The 24158-nt window shown below is 40.4% G+C and overlaps 1 protein-coding gene across 1 annotated transcript in view; it reads right to left on the minus strand.

Annotated features, from left to right (window-relative positions):
* The window catches only part of LOC124719041 (vacuolar protein sorting-associated protein 13), a 447369-nt gene that overhangs the window by 49205 nt on the left and 374006 nt on the right, over window positions 1-24158 (minus strand). Inside the window, exons 52-54 of the mRNA XM_047244711.1 lie at window positions 18474-18649; window positions 18130-18249; window positions 8221-8351 (exon numbers count right to left, since the gene is read on the minus strand). Of these exons, the coding sequence (XP_047100667.1) occupies window positions 8221-8351; window positions 18130-18249; window positions 18474-18649 (427 nt within the window). The remainder of the gene's footprint in view (window positions 1-8220; window positions 8352-18129; window positions 18250-18473; window positions 18650-24158) is intronic.

Below are 24158 nucleotides of genomic sequence, written 5' to 3' on the forward strand. Positions count from 1 at the left end.
GTTTGTTGCACATAGTATTGGCTGGCAGCCTAGTGATAATTGGTGGTTGTGATACATACTTGTCTGCCAAAGTTGTGTTGCCACCTATGTCTATATTATCACTGTTTCCCGTATTGCCTTCCAACAGCATCTGTACACGACCCATACATCCTACGAATATAGGTGGTCCCTGGGTCACCTACATTTCGATTTCCATTTCAATTTCAACACTGCTGTAGTTCTCACATTTGCTTATCAGTGGACTTTTTGGATTCGTTTTGACACGAACTTTCCTCTGACTTGCATTTTGTATAATTCTGAGCATATTTACAAGTCATGTGATATGACATCTTTCATTATTTTGTAATTTTCAATTAAATACCAATATCCACTTATACAGGGAATATCGAAAAGAATCGTTCGATTCAAAAATATCATAACTATTACGTCGTTTGAGGTATGTGTGTGAACAACTCTGATGTTTCTCACGGTTCCCGCTAGGTAGCAGCAGTGTGCGTCCACGTCAGTTCTAGTAAAAATGATTTCGGGACAACAGAAAGTGTTTTGTGTTCTATGTTTTACACAGTGCAGGTCAGTAATAACTGTTCAGAGTGACTTTCGTACTAGGTACAGTGTGGATCCTCCTACGGCATGAAGCATTATACAGTGGCTTGTACAGTTCCGAGAAACAGGTTGTTTGTGTGAAGCAAATCGCTGGGCCATCCCCGAGTATCTGACACAGATGTCGAATGCATCCCCCACAGTTTCACGAGGAGCCGCAGAAATCCGTTCGCCGTACAGCTCGACAGCTCGACGTGCCCCTGATGTCCGTCTGGCGTGTGTTGCGTCAACGTCTACACGTGAAACCGTACAAAATTCAACTACTGCAAGCTCTTAGTGAAGGTGATAAGCAACAATGTGTGCAGTTCTGTAATTTCATTCTTGACAACATGGAGGGTGACAGTTATCTTCCACACTTAGTGTTTAGTGATGAGGCAACACTCCATATCCATTAGAATCCTTAGTCTTCAGTGATTTAATTATTGGCTCAATCTCCCCTTGACAGTATCAAAGAGGAGTATTTCAGACATCAATCTCGGAAACGCATTTTACGAGAGAGTTACACGACTCCCTGTAGAAACTAAGTTTTTATTTAATTCACCAACAATGCTCAGAAAGTGACTGTTAAATACTGTACATATATCTGACTTATCAGTAACAGAAATATTTTTACTACAAAATGACTTTATATTGCCGATCTTGTGCTGCTGACTACATGGTTTTAATTTTATCCTGTGATTTACCTATTCTATTTGCATACCACATACTCTTTGCCTTGCTAATAACATTCTTCAGCACCTTACAATACTGTTTGTAATGGGCTACTGTAGCTCAATTGTGACTACTTCTAACATTTTGATATAATTCCGGCTTTGTTATATATGGTAACTTTATCCCACTAGTCAGCCCCCCAGGCTGCCTTTTGCTGCTACTACCGCATTCACAATGTTCTAATGGAAAGCAACTCTCAAAGAGCATGAGAAATTCGTTAAGGAAAGCATTATATTTTTCATCTATGTTATCGGCACTATAAATATCCTGCCATTCTTGTTCCTTAATGAGGTTTAAAAAGCTCTCTATTTCCATTGCCTTGGCTTCCCTACATAGTTTGTAATTATATGTGACATTTGTTTGAGTACAAAAGCCTTTTACTGTTAAAATTTGTGCATCATGGTCTGAAAAGCCATTGACCCTTTAACTAACAGAATGCCCATCTAATAATAGAGAATGAATAAAAATATTGTCTGTGACTGTGCTACTGTTCCCCTGCACCCTAGTTGGAAAAAACACATTCTGCATCAGATCATATTAGTTTAGGAGATCTACATACATCTTTTTCTTGCACAATCATGTGCAAATTTAATACTGAACTCGCCACATATAACTAATTTTTGGTATTTCCTATAAAGTGAACCAAGAAATGATCTAAAATCAGAGTTAGGGGAGCTATAAACAACAGCAATTAGAAGTTTAATTTCATTAAATTCAACTGCCAATGCACAACATTCAAATATATGTTCAGTTCAGTGCCATGACACATCTATGAGCTCAAACGGAATACTGTTTTTTTTTTTTTTTTTTTTTTTTTTTCATACATGGCCACTCCCCCACTCCATGAGGAACTCCTTGAAAAACAGCCAACTAATCTACATCCTGGTAAAGGAAGACTCTGAATTGTCAAATTACTTAAGTGGTGCTTCGATATACCAATAATGTCAGAGTCAACATCTATAAACAGTTCACTAACTTCATCTCTAACACCTCTTAAATTTTGATGAAATATGCTAATTCCTTCTCTACTTGGATACCCGACCTCCTCTGAAGGTGAGTCCTTAGTTAGAGGGACTTCCTTTAATTCAGTATACCTGTCAACTGAGTTCAATCTAAAAAAAGGTGCAGCTCTAACATCAACTACTACAGGAATACTTTCCATGAGTAAACCTTATTTAAAGACTTAAACGCAAATGTATAACACAGCTTCAAGAGTCTGATTATTTCACACATGAGTTAATGTGTTAAACAGGGAATTACAAAAAGGTACGGCCAAACTTTCAGAAAATATTCCTCACACACAAAGAAAGAAAATATGTGATGTGGACACGTGTCCAGAAATGCTTAATCTCCATGTTAGAGCTCATTTTATTACTTCTCTTCAAATCACATTAATCATGGAATGGAAACACACAGCAACAGAATGTACCAGCGTGACTTCAAACACTTTGTTACAGGAAATGTTCAAAATGTCCTCCGTTAGTGAGGACACAGGCATCCACCATCCGTCGCATGGAATCCCTGATGCGTTGATGCAGCCCTGGAGAATGGCTTATTGTATCACAGCCGTCCACAATACGAGCACGAACAGTCTACATTTGGTACCGGGGTTACGTAGACAAGAGCTTTCAAATGCCCCCATAAATGAAAGTCAAGAGGGTTGAGGTCAGGAGAGCATGGAGGCCATGGAATTGGTCCACCTCTACCAATCTGTTGTTGAGAAGCGTACGAACACTTCGACTGAAATGTGCAGGAGCTCCATCGCGCACGAACCACATGTTGTGTCGTACTTGTAAAGGCACATGTTCTAGCAGCACAGGTAGAGTATCCCATATGAAATCATGATAACGTGCTCCATTGAGCATAGGTGGAAGAACATGGAGCCCAATCAAGATATCACCGCCTGCCCAAATGTTCACAGAAAATCTGTGTTGATGACGTGATTGCACAATTGCGTGCGGATTCTCGTCAGCCCACACATGTTGATTGTGAAAATTTACAATTTGATCACGTTAGAATGAAGTCTCATCCGTAAAGAGAACGTTTGCACTGAAATGAGGATTGACACATTGTTGTATGAACCATTGGCAGAAGTTTCCGTACCGTGTACAGTGTGTGCAGGCACTATCAGCAGCTGATTGGACTCCACGGGTACACAACTGGTTCTCCCGTAGCACTCACCATACAGTGCCGTAGTCAACGTTACCTTGTACAGCAGCAACTTCTCTGATGCTGACATTAGGGTTATCGTCAACTGCACAAAGAATTGCCTCGTCCATTGCAGGTGTCCTCATCGTTCTAGGTCTTTGCCAGTCGCGAGTCGTTGGCTGGAATGTTCCGTGCTCCCTAGGACGCCAATCAATTGCTTCGAACGTCTTCCTATCGGGACACCTTCGTTCTGGAAATCTGTCTCGATATAAAAATACTGCGCCATGGCTATTGCCCCGTGCTAATCGATACATCAAATGGGCATCTGCCAACTCCGCATGTGTAAACATTGCACTGACTGCAAAACCACGTTCATGATGAACACTAACCTGTTGATGCTACATACTGATGTGCTTGATGCTAGTACTGTAGAGCTATGAGTCGCACGTCAACACAAGCACCGAAGTCAACATTACCTTCCTTCAATTGGGCCAACTGGCGGTGAATCGAGGAAGTACAGTACATACTGACGAATCTAAAATGAGCTCTAACATGGAAATTAAGCATTTCCGGGCACATGTCCACATAACATTTTTTCTTTATTTGTGTGTGAGGAATGTTTCCTGAAAGTTTGGCCGTACCTATTTGTAACACCCTGAATATCTCACTTTAAGCATGTAACTGAGAAAAAATTACGAAAGGTTTGAAATTATGCTTTAAGTTTGTTAGAAGTTGGTAAGTGCTTACATTATAAAACACTGCATGAATAGTCTGGAACAAAGCGCTGCATTTTAAGTAGATTTTCATGTACCTCAATGTTTATGACTTTATAACTCCTGAAGTATGAGCCATATAATTTACTACTGTAGTACATTCAGTAGTATACGTGGATACTGCTTGCAAACTGCGTTGCAAACAGAGTTACTGGTAAAGAAGTACAAAGGACATCATGCCTGATTATACAATTTTACTGCATAAGCCATCAATATGCAGTGAACGATAAACTTTTTTCTTTTCATCATTTGGTAGGGGCTGTCGGTGAGAAAAAAGTTTTGAAAAAGTTTGATGTTATATTTAAAGTCAATTGGAAGTCACTAAGTGCTCTCATGCTCAAATCCTGAATGAATAAACTCAGGGTACTTAGTGTGTCAGTTTTCTGCCTCAATACAAACACTTTCTGAGTGCAATACTTGTCTTATTGTGATAAGCTTCTAACATAAGATTATACCTCTTAATGAATATATTATGACAGTTTTTTTAATTTTTTAAATTCAGTCAATAATTACATGAAATACAGATATTCAAACTTTTTTTGTCTCTGGAAGTTAACAGGTACACAATATGCAAGTGGTACTGGGTCCTGGGGTCATCACTTGGTAATAGAAATAATGAGTTGCCGAGTGCTTTTTTCCTAATATTATGACCAATTTCACTTTCATCGTACTGTCTTCAGACCCACAGGGATAAGAAAAATAAAATAACTGACTGTCATACAATCCTAAGGCACACAACACTGTTACAGCACCACATTTAAAACATACCTGGTAGTAGTTTTGTGCATCAGGTTATTTGATGCTTAGTTATTGAACACCCACCACAATGAGACCTCAGAATAGTTTCATTAAAAAAAAAAAAAAATTCTCCAAAAACAGGATTCCTGGGTGTTTTTATTTCATGGTGTGTCACAATTTTTTCAAAGTGTCTTCATAGCACTGCGCGCTGATTGTGGTTTCACACTCGAGGAAGTCATTAGGCAGAGGGGCCCTGCAGTTGAAGAAGCAGGTTGTCACGAAATTACTGGAACCTGGTGAACAGCGGGGGAGACGTGGGATGCTTCCACTGATGGCTTTGCTGTTTGCCCCTGGGCTCGAAATGGTGGTACCACTCTTTGTCCTCTGTGATGATATGAGACAGAAATTTAAGCCCTTCCTCACGATACTGCAGCAGATGACTCAGACTCGATGCCATTCTGTCCATTTCTTATCCCTCCGTCACATGATGTGGCACCCACTGTGCATAAATTCTGCAGTAAGGCACATAGTCTTTGACAATAGCACGCACAGATGACAACGATGTTGTTCGGTTTGTGGGGTACTCAACTTGACGGTTATCAGCGCCTGTACGAATTCCCAACCTTTGCTCAGTCCAATCTCGCCACTTTCACGAATGACGATGAAATGATGAGGACGAGACAAACACTCAGTCCTTTCGAGACAGGTGAAAATCCCTGACCCTGCCAGGAATCGAACCCGGGACCCTGTCCTTGAGAAGTGAGAATGCGACTACGAGCTGCGGACAGCACGCACGGAGCCACAGGTAATACCGATCTGAACACGAATTCCGTCCTCTGCGTTCGACTGTTTGCCCGAATAAGGCCACCAATCTGCCTCCTTACATCGGGAGTAATGCCTCGACAGCTCCGTCACGAACATGGATTGTCTCGCAGTGACGAGTTCCATTCCCAGAATTTCCTCTGCCACTCACGAACACGCATCAGAGACGTGCAGTATTTACTGCACATGGTGGAAGTGCGATGACGAATTCCGCATACTTCGGCACCCTCAGCCGCCAGAAAACAAACCATGTTCTCTCTGCTCTTCTCTGCTTTCCGCCGTGTCAATAGCTGGACGAACACACTAGAGCAGTCCGCCAATAACTGAGGTCAAAACCCAACGACTGCATGCATCTCTGATATATGGCACTTGGCCACTCCCCTACAACATTGGTGACTACTGAAATGTAACAATAGTGGGGCCAGCTGTCAGGCAGACTACGTACTCATATTATGGGGAGCTTTTCGTCTTTATTTGACTGCCCTTCATATTTTTGTTAACTGTAAGGATCTGAAGAGGGAATGTAAACTGACTGTTACATAAGAGATATAAGCAAACTGGATGGACAATAAAATCTGTCATACAGCCACTGATTGCAGATTTCTTGCAAGAGAGACAATGTAAATTTTTGCAAAAAGGTGTTGTCTTTTTGCAGTAATACCTAGTTAGCAACTTTGTTACTATTTACAATGTAAGACTGCAGTCCACATTAAGATAACATCACTTATACATAATAACCGAACTGTAATGAAATCTAGCAGACGGTGGAGAGTTCACCAAATCCACCAAAGAGAACCATATGTGTAACCTCTGCTGATCCACCTGAAGATGAAGGTGTAAGTCCACAGAATGAGTTGCAGAAGAGAAGTTACTGACACAGACAACTGTTTTAATTTGTTCTCCACTGGGTGCCACAGTCAAGAGAGGGAGGGGAGGAAAGATCACCCATTTACACTAAGAAAACAAATTTCTCCCATGTTCTTTTCTTTTTGCACATTAGCTACCAGCCTTCCTTGTAAAAATTTTATGAACCGTCGCATTCACCAGGAAGATCTGGGCGAGATGGTGTAACGAAGCAGGGTTGCCCACTGCTATCCTGTTTTGGTTTTACACTCCTTCAGTAACTTAGTTACGCAATGAAATTTTTTTTTTCTTTCTTTTTTTTTTTCATTTTTACTACTCACATTCCGACTACAGATTCTGTGGCCTTCAGCCTCATAGTACAGAATGTAGAAATAGTTTAAATAAAATTCCCCTAGTAAAATTTATTATTTCAGTACATTCTAATGTCTATTCTGAAAGTAATGAGCTAATTAGTTTTATTGGAAATGCATCCTATTAAAAGTTATGAACAATGACGTATATTGTGCAGTACATATTAAGTAAAATTCGAGTGAGCTAATAGATCGAATTCAGCTATAAGACTGCATCCAAAAGAAAGCCTAAATTTTACTGATTCCAGCAAAGTGTTTAAATTAACCTAAAGTCTATTAGTTAACTAGATATTAACACTTGAAATCTGTAGCCTCTATTACTTTCAGTGCCAATTGTGACCAAACTACTAAATAATTCCGAGATCTGTTTCGATACTTTTGCTACCTTTATTTTTCTATGTAAAATGACTCCAGTCTCAACTTTGTAAGTGCATTAATTAAGAATTAAGTACATTTGAATATGTAAAAATTATTGTTCGAGAGGGCTGCCATTGTTATAAGTCAGGAATTCCCACTGCAGATGCACAAGTTAGTTCCGCATATTTAAATTGATACAGCTCACTCATGTTGTTTAAATAATAAAACCCAGTAGTTAACTTCAAAACCAATTAGAAAGGATCATTTTAACCCTGGGAAATTATAAACTATAATATATTAACAGAAATAGTCAAATATCCAAGCACTCGTCTATATAAGGTCCGAGCTGGTGCAGTTCTCAGTTAGTTATCGGTCAGATTCTTACGAAGCAAAAGTGCGGCAAGTCGGTTAATTTTTGCGGTCGGTACCAAAAAAGTGTAATTGTGAACATTGTTAAAGACTGGAAATTTCTGACCTACCTAATGTGACGATTAAGTGTAAGAGGCCTGGTCACACGAATATTGTGTGTGTGTGTGTGTGTGTGTGTGTGTGTGTGAGATAACAAATAAATCGCACTGTGGCTGACATAAATGTACGACAATGAATACGGTCTTGACTTTTGATTTTGGAAAACTTAATCTAGGATCCCGGCTTCTTAATTTCAGTGTGATTTAGGTGAAACAGACGCAGCTACCGGGAAGACAATATTGAATAAGCAAAGCAAGGTAGGTCGGGAACACTGTGTACTATCTACTGGGTGCGGAAATGTTTCAATACCGGTACATCCGGTTGTGACGTGAACTTTAAGAGGCACTAATACGAGGATACAGCCCAGCACGTTACAATGGGGTACTCACTTGAAGATGACGTCCTGCATGTCTGTCACCGTCACCCCCAAGCTCTGCAGCAGCACGTTCAGGAACAGCGGCGTCTGTGTCGGCTGGTTCGAGCCAGAGTCACCTCCACTCAGAGAAAAGCTCAGGTGAACCTGCGAGCGAAAGTTTCCACATCACTTGCCAGCACAATATAAGATTACTCGAGGAACGTCATTTTAATTAAGCACCGAGGGGCGTGCCTATGTATAGAGTGCACCGACCACAAATAACATTGTCTTGTACCATCGAATTGTTGTTTTATAGCTGCGAGCCCATACCTATTCCTTCCTTGTTGCTTCAGCTAACCTAATGATAATTTGCATTGTCATATGTCGAAGAGAGCAGAGTAGAAATATGTAACGAACAGCGAGTTAAATGAGGAGGAGGCGGGGGGGGGGGGGGGGGGGGGATATCCTACCCGTGCGATAAAATGATACAGATTCCAAGCTAGCAGCACAATCTCACAGTTAGGTAGTTATCTATCAGATAATTAGTAACTGAACAAGTGGTTGGCTGGGATCTGATTCAACTGCACTGTTTAATGTTCCAAGTGGATCGTTACTGTGGGGTAACACCTTTACATAGCAACAGAGTGATACAATGGAAGTTTATTTCTTTGTTGTTTAATTAAACACCGATTTAGTGTTTATAATGTAAATTTAGTTAGGATTAAACTATGATTTTGTTCATACATCTTGGTAACATAAAAACAGCTATTCAAAGTACACTGTGGGTCCGCTCGTGTAATGAAATACAGCACTCCTGCTTGTGGGACAATTTTTATTTCATTAAATACAAACTGATTGGGCAACCTACACTGTCGGAAAGAGAAAGATCTACTGTTTCCATTACTGCTGCCGACGGATACTCTTGTGCCAACAGACGACAAGTTTGCACCAGTTGTCACTTAAGGTGCAGTTTTAAGGTGCCATTTGCCGAATGTGCACTACTGTTTCCAACTTGTGCAGGGTCTTGCTTTAAATGAAAAAGATACTGAATTTTGTGGCAATGCTGTAAGAAAGATGGCGGATGAAAAGTTGTATCAATTTTGAATCTTAGTGGGAAGTTGAATACACACACTGTTCACATATAGGGTCTGCTAAATCCCCAAGAATCACTGCAACACGAGAGACTCCTCGAAGCTAAATGTGTTTTTTGCCATCCTCATTGCCACTTCAGCATCTGAGCATTTTCAAAATGATCTCTTCCGCAACAGTGGATAAGTTGCACGGGAGAAGAAATTCTGGGTCTTGTGTCCTAAACACTTATCTCCTCACATCGTGCCTCATGGCTTTTTCTCGTGGGGCTCTGAGGGGAGGGTGGGGGCCAAACAAGCAAATGAAGCAGTTTACCTCACGGCTCTACCAACAGCTATAGCTGAGCTGCAGAACTGAATTGCAGCTGCAGGACACTCTACAGCACGAGAGACAAATCTTTGCATATGAGACAAATTTAGCAACCACGTATGTATTCACCATGTGGCAGCAGAGTTACAACAAGTGTCTTTAAACTTTAAAATTTTCTGCTTCCACATGTACATAGTTTATCCAAATCCAACTTCTATTGCATGAAATACAAATCAGTTAAACTTGATAAATCTTTCTGCATAACCCTGCATTTTAAAACCATTTTCTTCTTCCATTTTTGATACCTGATTTTTGATACTAGATAACATATAGGTAAAATGTAAAATCACATTCAAAACAGAGATTACGTAAGTGGCATGTCTGTCAGGGAGGGCAGCAATCTGTCACTGATTCTGTTGTGTACAGGAATGTGTTATTGTTAGGTGATGACTTGGGATGACTTGGAAGGATTTCAATTATGTGCAATTAATGGCAGCTTGCTTTAAATCTGGACATATTCAAATTAATCCGTAAGGTAAGAGACACATTCCTGTAATGTTGAAATACACTCTTACCGGTATTTTCTCATGTTTTGTCATGTTGATAAAATATCTAGGTGTAAAACTGAGAAACAACACAAATTGGAATGGGCACACAAGGTCAGCTGTAGGGAAAGTGAGTGGCCAACTATTGTTTACTGAGAGACTTCTATGAATTTGCAGCATGTCTACAATGGAAAATGTGCACAGAAATCTCATGTAACCCATTTTTGAGTACTGCGTCAGTGCTTGGGATCCCCACAGTCAGATTAAATAAAGATGCTGAAGTAGTTCAAAAGCACCTCTTGTCAGTTTGATCAGTAAGAGTACTACAAAAAAATGGTTCAAATGGCTCTGAGCACTATGGGACTTAACATCTATGGTCATCAGTCCCCTAGTACTTAGAACTACTTACACCTAGCTTAACCTAAGGACATCACACAACACCCAGTCATCACGCGGCAGAGAAAATCCCTGACCCCGCCGGGAATCAAACCCGGGTGCGGGAAGCGAGAACGCTACCGCGCAACCACAAGCTGCAGACAAGAGTACTACAGAGTACAGCTTTGCGACCTAGGATGAGAATCAGTGGAGAGAAAAAGACAGGTCACTTCGCAATATGCTACTGGGGAATTTTAGACTACTAGCATTTGCAACAGACCACAGAACAATTCTACTGCTTCCACCCTTCACACTGTACAAGGACATGAAGGATGAAATAAGGGCACTCTACATCTACATACACATTCTGCAAGCCACCGTACGGTGCATTGCGGATGGTACCTCGTTCTGCTACCAGTCATTTCCTTTCCTATGTCACTCGCAAATCGAGCAAGTGAAAATGACTTTCTATACACCTTTGTATGAGCTCTAATTTTTCTTATCCAGTCTACAAACCATGAAAAATTGAGGATGGAATGTAACAATATCATGAAAAGGAAAGGTGGTACACGTCATATAGTGGACATGCTGAGTCACAGACAGGCACAACAAAAAGACTGTCGAAAATTACATTCCATGTGGCAGTGGCATTTCTCAACAAGAAAATGTGCCATGTCACAAGGCCAGAAGTGTGATAGAGTGGTTCGAAGAACACAGTGGCCGGTTGATGTGCAACCCCTCCCCACCAATTTGCCAAAACTGAACCCAATGGAACACATCTGGGATGTGGATGAACGTGGCATCAGAGCTCATCCACCCCCCTCCAGAGTTTATGGGAATTAGTCGACGTGTGTGTGTGTGTGTGTGTGTGTGTGTGTGTGCAGATGTGGTAGCAACTCCCTCCAGCAACCTACCAAGGCCTCACTGTTTGCATGACACAATGCATCACCACTATTATATCACCTATTAGATAAGTGGTCATAATGTTCTAGCTGATCAGTGCACACTGTATGCAAACATTACAGGATTGCTATTCTTACTCATCCATGTTAACTTATGTTGTTTTACATTTCGAGCAAGCTGTCATTCGTCACTTGAAATAGAAATTCTGTCCAAGTCATCCAGTATGCTTTTATGATCATTCAACAAAGATACTTTCCCATACATAGTAGCATCTTCAGCAGTAACACATTGCTGTTGATCCTATACATCAGATGATTGTATGCAGAGAACAAGAGCAGTCCTATCCCACTTCTTTGGGGCACACCTGGCCATACCATTCTCTCTGATGAACAATCTCCATCAACCACAAGATGCAGGGTTCTATTACTTAAGTCATCTTCGAACCACTCACATATCTCGAAATATACTTTGCGTCCTCTAACCTATATTAATAGTCTGTGATGGGGCACTGTGCTAAACACTTTTAGGAATACGGAATTTGCCTCTCGCCTTTCACCGACAGTTCATTGGACAGTGTCCAACGGCAGGTTAAGCTGATTTCCCACGGTCAACGTTTTCTAAAGCTGAGCCAATTTGTGTACAGAAGCTTTTGTCTTGCAAGGAAACTTATTATATTCACTTGCACAGGCACAAACCTCTAATGCTTTTTTCCCCTCATTCAACTTGAAAGCAGGACACGAAAGAAAATGGTACAAAGTCCCTCGGTCATTCACTGTACCGTGCCTTACAGAGCATATATGTTGAGTAACTGGAGATGTAGAAGTTCTGCTGCACCTGTCACAGACAAGCTGGATAAAGCACTCTTACTTCTACTTGAATCCAGGAAGTCACCCACATGGTGACAGCTGGCATAACCAAAACGGGTAATTCGGCAGCCAATAGCTTCTTCCACATTCCCAAAGTGCGAGACAGTATTAGCGTTCTATCAGAGGTCAAATGGTTTACTAGCCATCTCATCTTAAAGAGCTGTGGGAGTGCGAGTTAAAACAAGTTATTGTTGTGTATTAGGTATTTGATTAAAAGAAACACTGTGTCATTTGATTTTTGCAATTGAAATCAGCATAAATTTATTACGGATTCAGGGTAGTGTACAGTGATACAGGAACAAACAAACAAACAAACAAAATGTTTGAAAATATTGTGAAATTTTTGAGAATGGGCAAATAAACAAGCATAATAAAATTCGAATTGTGTCCATGTCCATCACTTGTCACGGATTATTGAATAATCGACATAAGTAAAAAGTTGTATAAGAAACTTTTTCACAAAGATCTCATGCGCTGGAAGCATTTTGTTAGTGATGTTGAGGTGAAAACTACAATAAACAACTCAATGAACTGAAGACAGCCAACTACAACACAGGAATTCTAAAGTTCATGGACACTTATGACAAATGCTGAAATATGAGAGATGATTATGAACAGAAGTACAGCATGTTTTATGTTTTGTCAACATTTTGTTGATAAAATACACTTTTTTAATTTATTACAGCCAAAAGCACATTCCTTTCTGGAGTACTGTCTTAGTTGATGTGGAACAAGGTTGAAGGTCTTCTGCAGAATGATGAATGTAATGATGTTTCATGACAGGCTGACAGGCAGCAAAGATGGAAGCTGTGGTACTTCAACCTTAAATGAAGCTCAATTCATCAGTGACTCTCTGGACAATGAGACAGATATGATAGTTCGAGATTCTTCCAGATATCTTCACTGTACGAAGGACGTTCAGTAACTAACAAGAAAAACTGCATTAGGGGAGAAAACTGCAGGAAAAGTTGGCAAACTATCAGGCAATTTTATCAGTTATTTGAAAAAAATAAAATAAAATAAAAGCAAACATAACCTATTTTGTTCATTTCAAAATATCAGTTCTGTATGAACACATACAATGGGAGAGCAACATTCAGTGATAAAACTATATGTGAAAAAGTCGGGAATTTATTCAAGAATGCTCAAATAGTACAGTGAAAGATGTTTAAGCTGTGGAAGCACATATAAGTGGATTGAACAGATTAAATTAGTCAGTGCAAGTGACACCCTATTCATCACCCCAGCCTGAAATCTTAACTTATGCACTACATCATTGTATTAAAAAAAAAAAAAAAAAAAAAAAAAAAAAAATCATGAAAATTGGTAATTTGTGAAAAATCAATATTCAAACTGTGCGTTTTATGAGTCTAGACACACAAACTGTGTTTGAGCTGAGTCATAAGATAACTGGTTAAGTCCATAAAGATGCCAATGTGTGTTTGTTCTGAACCTGAAACAATGGTTTTAAATTGAAGGTGATAAGTTTCAAGAGAACATAATGTCAGATGAGATGTGCATATGTGGTGCATTTCAATAATTATTCTTGTTCTTGTTTTGTGAATAAAACCACCTTTTCTTGCTGCAACTTCATTTATTTTTCCCAGAAGTGTTTCGCCTTTTTCTCGCTTTAAGGCATCTAGAATGATACAGTTTTGTTATTTTTAGGTTATTGAACAGTTCACATCATGTTTTTTTTATGTAAATAAGTAATAACTTACAGTATGCTGTGATCTGTTTCTCAGATCACAACAAACTTTAACTAATTACTTATTTACGTAAAAAATATGGCGTGAACTGTTTGATAATCTAAAAATAACAAAACAGTATCATTATAGATCCCAGTGAAGACACCTTAGAGCAAGAAAAAGGTGAAATGCATCTGGGAAAAATAAATTACGTTGCAGCAAGAATAGATGTTATAAAACAAGTATTTCTGTGCTTGCTGCAGTGGATGACCACACAAACAAACTTATTATTCTTGTTGTTCCACAAATGTTAATAAAAATGAAACCACTGTGAGTGAAGGAGGAAATATCAAGAACAATGTCAATGACATTCATTGCAGAAAGAAGTAGAAAACAAATGTTACAAGCAGTGATTTCAGGTAAGTTATGCCCTAACATGAGTTAGTGCAAATTATTGCCAACCCTTGAAAACGTTTACTTATTTTTTACCCTTTGGACAACTCACCTCTACAACAATCTACCACATATTTTGGTAAAAGCAATGAGGAATTTGCAAATTAGGGACTGGTAATAGCGCTCCTTCAGCAAAGACAGTCAAATGTAAATTGTGGCTGGTTGCTGCCATACTCTATAAACATTCTCTCCAAAATGTATTGAAAGTTGTCTTAAGTTCTCAGCCTAGTTTCACTACTTGAGAAGAGTCTCATGAAAAATGAGTGATTGTAGGACAATGGAAATCTGGGAAAGCATTTGGAAGGACATGTGGAAGAGAAGTAATGAATATACCACTGGGAAAAAAACACACACATTTTAATTTCCACTTGGGATGATAACATCTGTTAAGTGCATACCATGTTTACATTCCAGCTTACAAACAGTGCTCAAACTGATGGTCATCTAAATCCGTGACAGGCTGAAAGTTTGTACAGATACCACTTAGCTATTGTTTGCAGCACTTTACGAAATGTGGAGCGTGTAATATTCAGCTGTTACGAGACACTGTCGAAAATCGCACATTGCGATCAGCATTCCCTGCCTCAGCACAATTGGCCATTTGCCTCACTCAGTCCCCAAACTGCCAGTTAATTCCAACTTCTAATTCACATTCTTCAACCATAGTGTGGGAAGAGGACCTGTTTGTATCCCTTTAATGCGTAAATACTTGCAAAGAACAGCAGCTGTACTGCAATTGTTTTGATGAAACAGCTTTGGTTATCCAGACCCATGTTCACTGTCTGCAGCTGTAATGGAAACGTATGCTTGTGTTTCGACCTTATGTCACTGTACCACCACCTGCTCTTACAAGGAGACAGCATGACCATGGGGTCGGGGATTTGTCCGCAATTTTGTGTGGTGAAAGAGGACCCCTAACACCTCATGTGGTTAAAATATTAGGACGATCCAAAGTTTCTTAGGTGCCTTATGAGTATAAAATGTTAGTACACTGCCGAGCCACCGTCTGGCCTAGGCGTTTAGGGCTTGGAGTCTTACGCCAGAGGTCTCATGTTCGATTCCTCCTGTGGCACTTTTTTCCCCCTTCTGTTTCATTTTCTTTGGTTATTCCACCAATTATTCAGAAAGATTCAAAAACCTACATTATCTTTAACAAATTGATTGAATAAAAGTTATTTTCTTTTTGTCCAACAACACAATTCATGGCAGTGGGTTTCCCAGTTTTCATTGTAAAGTATATGAGGAGAAACATTGCCTTTTTAATCAGAATAACGAAGTCGATTGGAAAACATTCAATTTTTATACATATAATAATTATAAAGAAGAACCGCAGTGGTAATTATCGTTAAAACAAATAAATCTTGCGCAACATATAAAAGCGGATTTTTTACAATCACAGAGCATTTGCAATAAATCTGTACAAAAACATGCCCCATTAACATTTACGAAAATGTTTCGAGTTTGACAATTTTGAGGCAAAGCAGGCATATTGAATCATGTCTCGGAATATTGGTGACGATAATTGATGGTGAATTATAGAATGAATTTTTATACAATCTTCCCAGGAATTAATTTCACTATTCTCCTGTAACAATGCACTGCAATTTTGCAAGCAATAGAAGAAAAAAAAAGTGCCAGAGGAGGAATCGAACTCGAGACCTTTGGCATAAGGGTCCGAGCGCTAACCACGTATGCCAGATGGCGGCTCGGCAGTGGACTAACATTTTGTACTCTTAAGGCGCCTAAGAAACTTTGGATTGATTTTTCTCGGGATTTTCCAAGTAGTGCGTCTTAATATTTTAACCACATGAGGTGTTAGGGGTCCTCGTTCACAACACAAAATTGCGGACAAATCCCCGACCCCATGGTCATGCTGCTGTCCCCTTGTTAGTGGCAAGTCATTACACTAACATGACTAACAATGCAAATCTTGCAGTGCACGGTCTGAGCATCATTCCTGTAAAGTTGGGTACCCGTATGATAAATAGTTTTGCATCTACACTGACAAAGTTGGGTACCCATACAGTAAATACTTTTGCATTACACTGACTTAAGGGCAGTTAGAACGGAAAATTCTTTTTTACATTTTTGGATTTTTATCTCATTAAAAAATTTGCAATTTTCCGAATAAAATGATTATATATATAAACTCACATGGAAAGTATTTTATTTTTTTAAACATAAGCTACACCGGTTGAAAATATTAAAATTGTTACATGCATTACTTCCAGATCTAATAAAATTGATAATTATTTATATAGAAGGCTGTGGATTGCTATGTTTAAAGGTCATGTCCAGAAGAGGATGGGCACCAGGTTGAGGAAGTTGAAACAAAGTTTGAAAGACAAGAAACTTTCTGATGGTAAAACCATAAGAGGCAGGCTGACAGACAAAATGATTGATGAACTATGGCAGTATTATGGGATGGCCATTAGAAATAATACTGAGGATTGTTGGGAATGAAGCAGGCATTATGGGCTACCTTTTTCCACAGACTGTCAACTGCTGAAAAACAAGTACCCTCCTGGACCTGATTTGTGGTGCAATTACCGCATCACCCAGTACTCAAAGAGTTCATACAGCCATAAATATTCCATCCCAGCAGCAGTCTTGAATATCATAAAACCTATTTACAGAGACCTGGCAAATCCTGAGTTACTGAAGAAGTATTTGCATGGTCAGACTCTAAATCCCAATTAGCCGTGCAGTGTCAGTGATACTGTTATTGCTTTTAATGATGGCAACATTGGTAGGGTGAAAGTGCTACATCATATGGGAATTAATCCTGGAGCAAACGGCATCAGAGAAATTGCACGGAAGGACAAAGTTCGCATCGATAAAGCAGTGCATGCAGCACAGTTGGCCACTAAGGAGCCAATAAAGAAGAAAAAACTTGGAAAAAGATCAAGAGGATGATATTCAGTACAGTGCAGAATGCTTCCGAGTGACTAAAAATACACAATTAAACATATATTGAGTAAGTTACAGTCTTTTGAAACTTTAGAAGCCATTCCTGAAAACTTACATTTCCTGTTGCATTTTTCCCTAAATCTGAGAAACCACTTTGAGTAGAGTATTCAAATTTTCAGTGAGTAATAACATACATATCCTGAGTCAACTAAACCAAAAGAAGAACATAATGTTATGTAAAATTAAAATTATTTACGATAATGTACAAAAAGTACACAAAGTTTTAACCGTGCAATTAAAAAATTGCATTTCCAAAAGCAGCGTCTGAAATGCAATTATTGTAGTTCAGTAGACTCAGAACATATAGTTTAATGTCCTGTAAAAGTTTCATGTCAATGGTTACAGTAGTTCCTCAAATACAGGGAAGCCATATCATTAAATTTAAAATTGTTGGGATAGGGCGTTCCAACTCCCCTGAAGTAGTGAAAGTTTAATCTTAACTGCCCTGTACTCCATAAATGTAGCAACTGTTCATGGGATTTTTTTTTTTTTTTTACCACTGGATACGGAGAACAGGTCTACGAGAACCTTTTTGCATAGAAACTACTTTCTGTAATATTGACCTCTTCCCCTAGGGATGCACGGACTACAAACTGACAACGTTTCCAAATATTAAAGAGAAATACAATTAAGTTTTTCTTAAATAACACTTTTTTACAATGAGCCAAAATGATTTCTGTTAAGGGAACACTAAAAAATATTTACACATCATAATAGTTTGCTCAGTTCAAGGGTAGCATCTCACCTTAAGCGGTGAGAAGTGCAGGAGATCATAAAAGTTCTTCTGCTCCTGTGAAGACTGCATCGACACGTGACTCTGGAGAGGCTCCTCGACCACCTTTAAGTCGGCTGCAAACTGTTCTGCCTGAAAACAAATTAAATGTCGTTTTAGTTCAAAATAACATTTATCGAAACAACTGTCCTTATAAATGCTGTTACCAAAATTTTAAGTTTCGCAAAGACAATCTGAAATACTTGGAATAATTATAGGTAACTAGAGTCACTGCAGTAAATTGAGTGCATAAACTACTCTAACTCCACCAGACGAAGAGCATCAATTAATTCGATCAGTACAGCACACACATTTACCTCCTGCGCGTCACTGAGTTCGTCCGCCATGAACAGCTGGATGATGCTGTTGATGAAGCCCAAGTCGAGCTTTATGTGAAACTCCTGGATAAGCACCTTGAAGTACTTGAACTGCTGCACAGGGCTGTGCTCCATTATCCTCTGCACAATGCTCACCTCCGCGAAGGGCTTCAGCGCTGTAAAACAGAGTTCACGATAACATTAGATCTCACTTTCATTGGCTGTGGTCACGAATACACAGTCCGGGCACATTAATGTGATCACCGTCTAAGTTTGATATCAGCGTCCAATAACCACTTTCAGATTGGGCCGCTAAAGCGGAGTTATTGAATGCAGTTTTCCGAAATTCCTTCACCAGGGAAGACGAATGGAATATTTCAGAATTTGAAACACGAACAGCTGCTAGCGTGAGTTTCTTAGAGGTAGATAGATACCTTAGGGGTTGCGAAGCAACTCAAATTGCTTGATACGGGCAAGTCTTCAGGTCCAGATTGTATACCGATTAGGTTCCTTTCAGATTAAGCTGATACAATAGCTACCTACTTAGCAATCATATACAACCACTTGCTCACCGATAGATCTGTACCTACAGATTGGAAAATTGCGCAGGTCGCACCAGGGTAGTAGGAGTAATCCATCGAACTACAGACCTATATCATTGACGTCGGTTTGCAGTAAGGTTTTGGAGCATATACTGTATTTAAACATTATGAATCGCCTTGAAGGGAACGATCTATTGATACGTAATCGGCACAGCTTCAGAAGAAAACATCGTTCTTGTGCAACGCAGCTAGCTCTTTATTCACACGAAGTAATGGCCGCTATCGACAGGGGATCTCAAGTTGATTCCGTATTTCCAGATTTCCGGAAAGTTTTCGACACTGTTCCCCACAAGCAACTTCTAATCAAGCTGCGGGTCTATGGGGTATCGTCTCAGTTGTGTAACTGGATTCGTGATTTCCTGTCAGGAAGGTCGCAGTTCGTAGTAATAGACGGCAAATCGTCGAGTAAAACTGAAGTGATATCAGGTGTTCCCCAGGGAAGCATCCTGGGACCTCTGCTGTTCCTGATCTATATAAATGACCTGGGTGACAATCTGAGCATTTCTCTTAGGTTGTTCGCAGACGATGCTGCAATTTACCGACTAGTAAGGTTATCCAAAGACCAGTATCAGTTGCATAGCGATTTAGAAAAGATTGCTGTATGGTGTGGCAGGTGGCAGTTGACGCTAAATAACGAAATGTGTGAGGTGATCCACACGAGTTCCAAAACAAATCCGTTGGAATTCGATTACTCGATAAATAGTACAATTCTCAAGGCCGTCAATTCAACTAAGTACCTGGGTGTTAAAATTACGAACAACTTCAGTTGGAAAGACCACATAGATAATATTGTGGGGAAGGCGAGCCAAAGGTTGCGTTTCATTGGTAGGACACTTCTAAGATGCAACAAGTCCACTAAAGAGGCAGCTTACACTACACTCATTTGTCCTCTGTTAGAATATTGCAGCGCGGTGTGGGATCCTTACCAGGTGGGATTGACGGAGGACATTGAAAGGGTGCTAAAAAGGGCAGCTCGTTTTGTATTATCACGTAATAGGGGAGAGAGAGTGGCAGATATGATACGCGAGTTGGGATGGAAGTCATTAAAGCACAGACGTTTTTCGTCACGGCGAGATCTATTTACGAAATTTGAGTCACTAAATTTCTCCTCTGAATGCGAAAATATTTTGTTGAGCCCAACCTACATAGGTAGGAATGATGATCAAAATAAAATAAGAGAAATCAGAGCTCGAACAGAAAGGTTTAGGTGTTCGTTTTTCCCGCGCGCTGTTCGGAAGTGGAACGGTAGAGAGATAGTATGATTGTGGTTCTATGAACCCTCTGCCAAGCAGTTAAATGTGAATTGCATAGTAATCGTGTAGATGTAGATGTTAGATGAATATGTTTTATGGTGCACTGAACAGAGAGCCATTAACGTACGTACGTAAGGAAGGAATCCGGGCTGGAGGGGGGAGCATTATGATCTGGGGAAAGTTTTTGTGGTGTTCCCTGGGTGATTTCGTCATTCTGGAAGGCACAATAGTTGAAACATGTATGCATCTATCCTTAGGGAAGACCTCCACCCTATACGCAGTTTGGTTTTCCTCGGTACGATGGCATCTACCAGTAGGACAATGCAAAGTGTCGCACAGCTCAAAGTTGATCTGCACGATACAAAGAGCACCGAGAGAGAATATCACACTCCCGTGGTTACGAAACTCTCTGGGTTTAAACCTAACTGAGAAGGCACCGGACCACCTCGATCGGGCCACTCGTGCTACGTATCCTCAGCTGAGAAATCTACAGCAGCTAGGCACAGCACTAAAGTTGAGTTGGGTTGGGTTGGGTTGGCTTGGCTTGGCATCGCTGTTGGTACCTTCCAGAACCTCACTGACTTCCTTCTTGCACATCTCCAGTGGTCTGTGCTGCAGAAGGTGGTTATTTAGGTTTCTCACAGGAGGTCACATTAGTGCGAGTGGACAGCGTAGTTATGCAAGCAGCCACCCTCTCGTCTGTTGCTTTTACTTGTACTCAGTAGACACTCTCCATCACATCAAAATAAAACTCTAAAGCTATAATAGTCAGAGAATTCTTTGGTACACAAAGATGACCACCAAAACTTTCTATCATTTGGGAACCTGCAACTCACGAAAAGAACATGCAGATACAACACTGTAGTATAAGAAACTGCTCAGTCCCGTAGCCAAAGAAGCCCGCTGCAGTAAGAGCACTATTTCAAATGTGTTTCTTCTACTCTTAAGATAACACAGTAAGACATCACAGCTTCCAGTAACATCACACGAGCAGTACGAAAACATGTCTCAGCAGTGACACATGAACACTGACTACAATTGACAATGTTGTTGATAACATCAGTGGGAAAAATATATATATAAAAACAAAGACACAATCACACACATGAATTTCAAGCTTTCACAATCTGAGGTTGCTTCATCAGGAGGGAAGGAGAGGGAAAGACGAAAGGATATGGGTTTTAAGGGACAAGGTAAGAAATCATTCCAATCCCAGGAGCGCAAAGACTTACCTTATGGGGGAAAAAAGGACAGGTATACATTGGCCGTACCGTAGGTGCAACCACAATGGAGGGGTATCTGTTGAGAGGCCAGACACACACACACACACACACACACACACACACACACACACACACATCCGCACATATACAGACACGGGCAGACATATGTAAATGCAAAGAGGTAGGGCAGAGATGTCAGTCGAGGGGAAGTAATGTGAAATTAGCGGAGGCTGAGGCCTGGTGGGTAACGGTAAGAGAGAATATATTGAAGGGCAAGTTCCCATCTCCAGAGTTCTGACAGGTTGGTGTTAGTGGAAAGTATCCAGATAACCCATATGGTGTAACACTGTGCCAAGATGTGCTGGCCGTGCATTAAGGCATGTTTAGCCACAGGGTGATCCTCATTACCAACCAACACTGTCTGCCTGTGTCCGTTCATGCGAATGGACAGTTTGTTTCTGGTCATTCCCACATAGAAGGCTTCACAGTGTAGGCATGTCAGTTGATAAATCACTTGAGTGCTTTCACACGTGGCTCTGCCTTTGGTTGTGTACGCCTTCCGGGTTACAGGATTGGAGCAGGTGGTGGTGGGAGAGTGCATAGGACAGGTCTTACACCAGGTACTGCCCCCGGTGTAAGACCCGTTCCATGCACCCTCCCACCACCACCTACTCCAGTCCTGTAACCCGGAAGGAGTACACGATCAAAGGCAGAGCCACGTGTGAAAGCACCCACGTGATTTACCAACTGACATGCCTACCCCCACCACCCCCCCTAATCATGAACCATAGACCCTGCCATCAGGGGGGGGGGAGGTGGAGGGGGGGGGGGGGGGGGAGGCTTGCGTACCTCAGCGATACAGATGGCCGTACCATAGGTGCAACCACAACGGAGGGGTATCTGTTGAGAGGCCAGACAAACGTGTGGTTCCTTTTCAGTAGTTGCAGGGGCAACAGTCTGGATGATTGACTGATCTGGCCTTGTAACATTAACCAAAACAGCCTTGCTGTGCTGGTACTGCGAAAGGCTGAAAGCAAGGGGAAACTACGGCCGTAATTTTTCCTGAGGGCATGCAGCTTTACTGTGTGATTAAATGATGATTGCGTCCTCTTGGGTAAAATATTCCGGAGGTAAAATAGTCCCCCATTCGGATCTCCGGGCAGGGACTACTCAGGAGGGCGCCGTTATCAGGAGAAAGAAAACTCACGTTCAACGGATCAGAGCATGGAATGTCAGATCCCTTAATTGGGCAGGTAGATTAGATAATTTAAAAAGGGAAAGGATAGGTTAAAGTTAGATGTAGTGGTAATTATCGAAGTTCGGTGGCAGGAGGAACAAGACATTTGGTCAGGTGAATACAGGGTTATAAATACAAAATCAAATAGGGGTAATGCAGGAGTAGGTTTAATAATGAATAAGAAAATAGGAGTGCGGGTAAGCTACTACAAACAGCATAGTGAACGCATTATTGTGGCCAAGATAGACATGAAGCCCATGCCTACTACAGTAGTACAAGTTTATATGCCAACTAGCTCTGCAGATGACGAAGATATTGAAGAATTGTATGATGAGATAAAATAAATTATTGAGGTAGTGAAGGGAGATGAAAATTTAATAGTCATGGGTGACTGGAATTCGATAGCAGGAAAAGGGAGAGAAGGAAACGTAGTAGGTGAATATGGATTGGGGGGGAAGAAATGAAAGAGGAAGCCGCCTGGTAGAATTTTGCACAGAGCATAACTTAGTCATAGCTAACACTTGGTTCAAGAATCATAAAAGAAGGATGTATACGTGGAAGAAGCCTGGAGATACTGACAGGTTTCAGATAGAATATATAATGCTAAGACAGAGATTTAGGAACCAGGTTTTAAGTTGTAGGACATGTCCAGGGGCAGATGTGGACTCTGACCACAATCTACTGGTTATGAACTGTAGATTAAAACTGAAGAAACTGCAAAAAGGTGGGAATTTAAGGAGATGGGATGTGGACAAACTGATTAAACCAGAGGTTGTACAGAGTTTCAGGGAGAGCATAAGGGAACAATTGTCACAAATGGGGGAAAGAAATACAGTAGAAGAAGAATGGGTAGCTCTGAGGGATGTAGTAGTGAAGGCAGCAGAGGATCAAGTAGGTAAAAAGACGAGGGCTAGTAGAAACCCTTGGGAAACAGAAGAAATATTGAATTTAACTGATAAAAGAAGAAAATACAAAAATGCAGTAAATGAAGCAGGCAAAAAGGAATACAAACGTCTCAAAAATGAAATCAACAGGAAGAGCAAAATAGCTAAGCAGGCATGGCTGGAGGACAAATGTCAGGATGTAGAGGCTTATCTCAGTAGGTTAAAACAGATACTGCCTACAGGAAAATTAAAGAGACCTTTGGAGATAAGAGAACGACTTGTATGAATATCAAGAGCTCAGATGGAAACCCAGTTCTAAGCAAAGAAAGGAAAGCAGAAAGGTGGAAGGAATATATAGAGGAACTATACAAGGGCGATGTACTTGAAGGCAATGTTATAGAAAGGGAAGAGAATGTAGATGAAGATGAAATGGGAGATAAGATACTGCGTGAAGAGTTTGACAGAGCACTGAAAGACCTGAGTCTA

This window comes from Schistocerca piceifrons, chromosome 10, assembly GCF_021461385.2.
Source record: "Schistocerca piceifrons isolate TAMUIC-IGC-003096 chromosome 10, iqSchPice1.1, whole genome shotgun sequence".
Lineage (NCBI taxonomy): Eukaryota > Metazoa > Arthropoda > Insecta > Orthoptera > Acrididae > Schistocerca > Schistocerca piceifrons.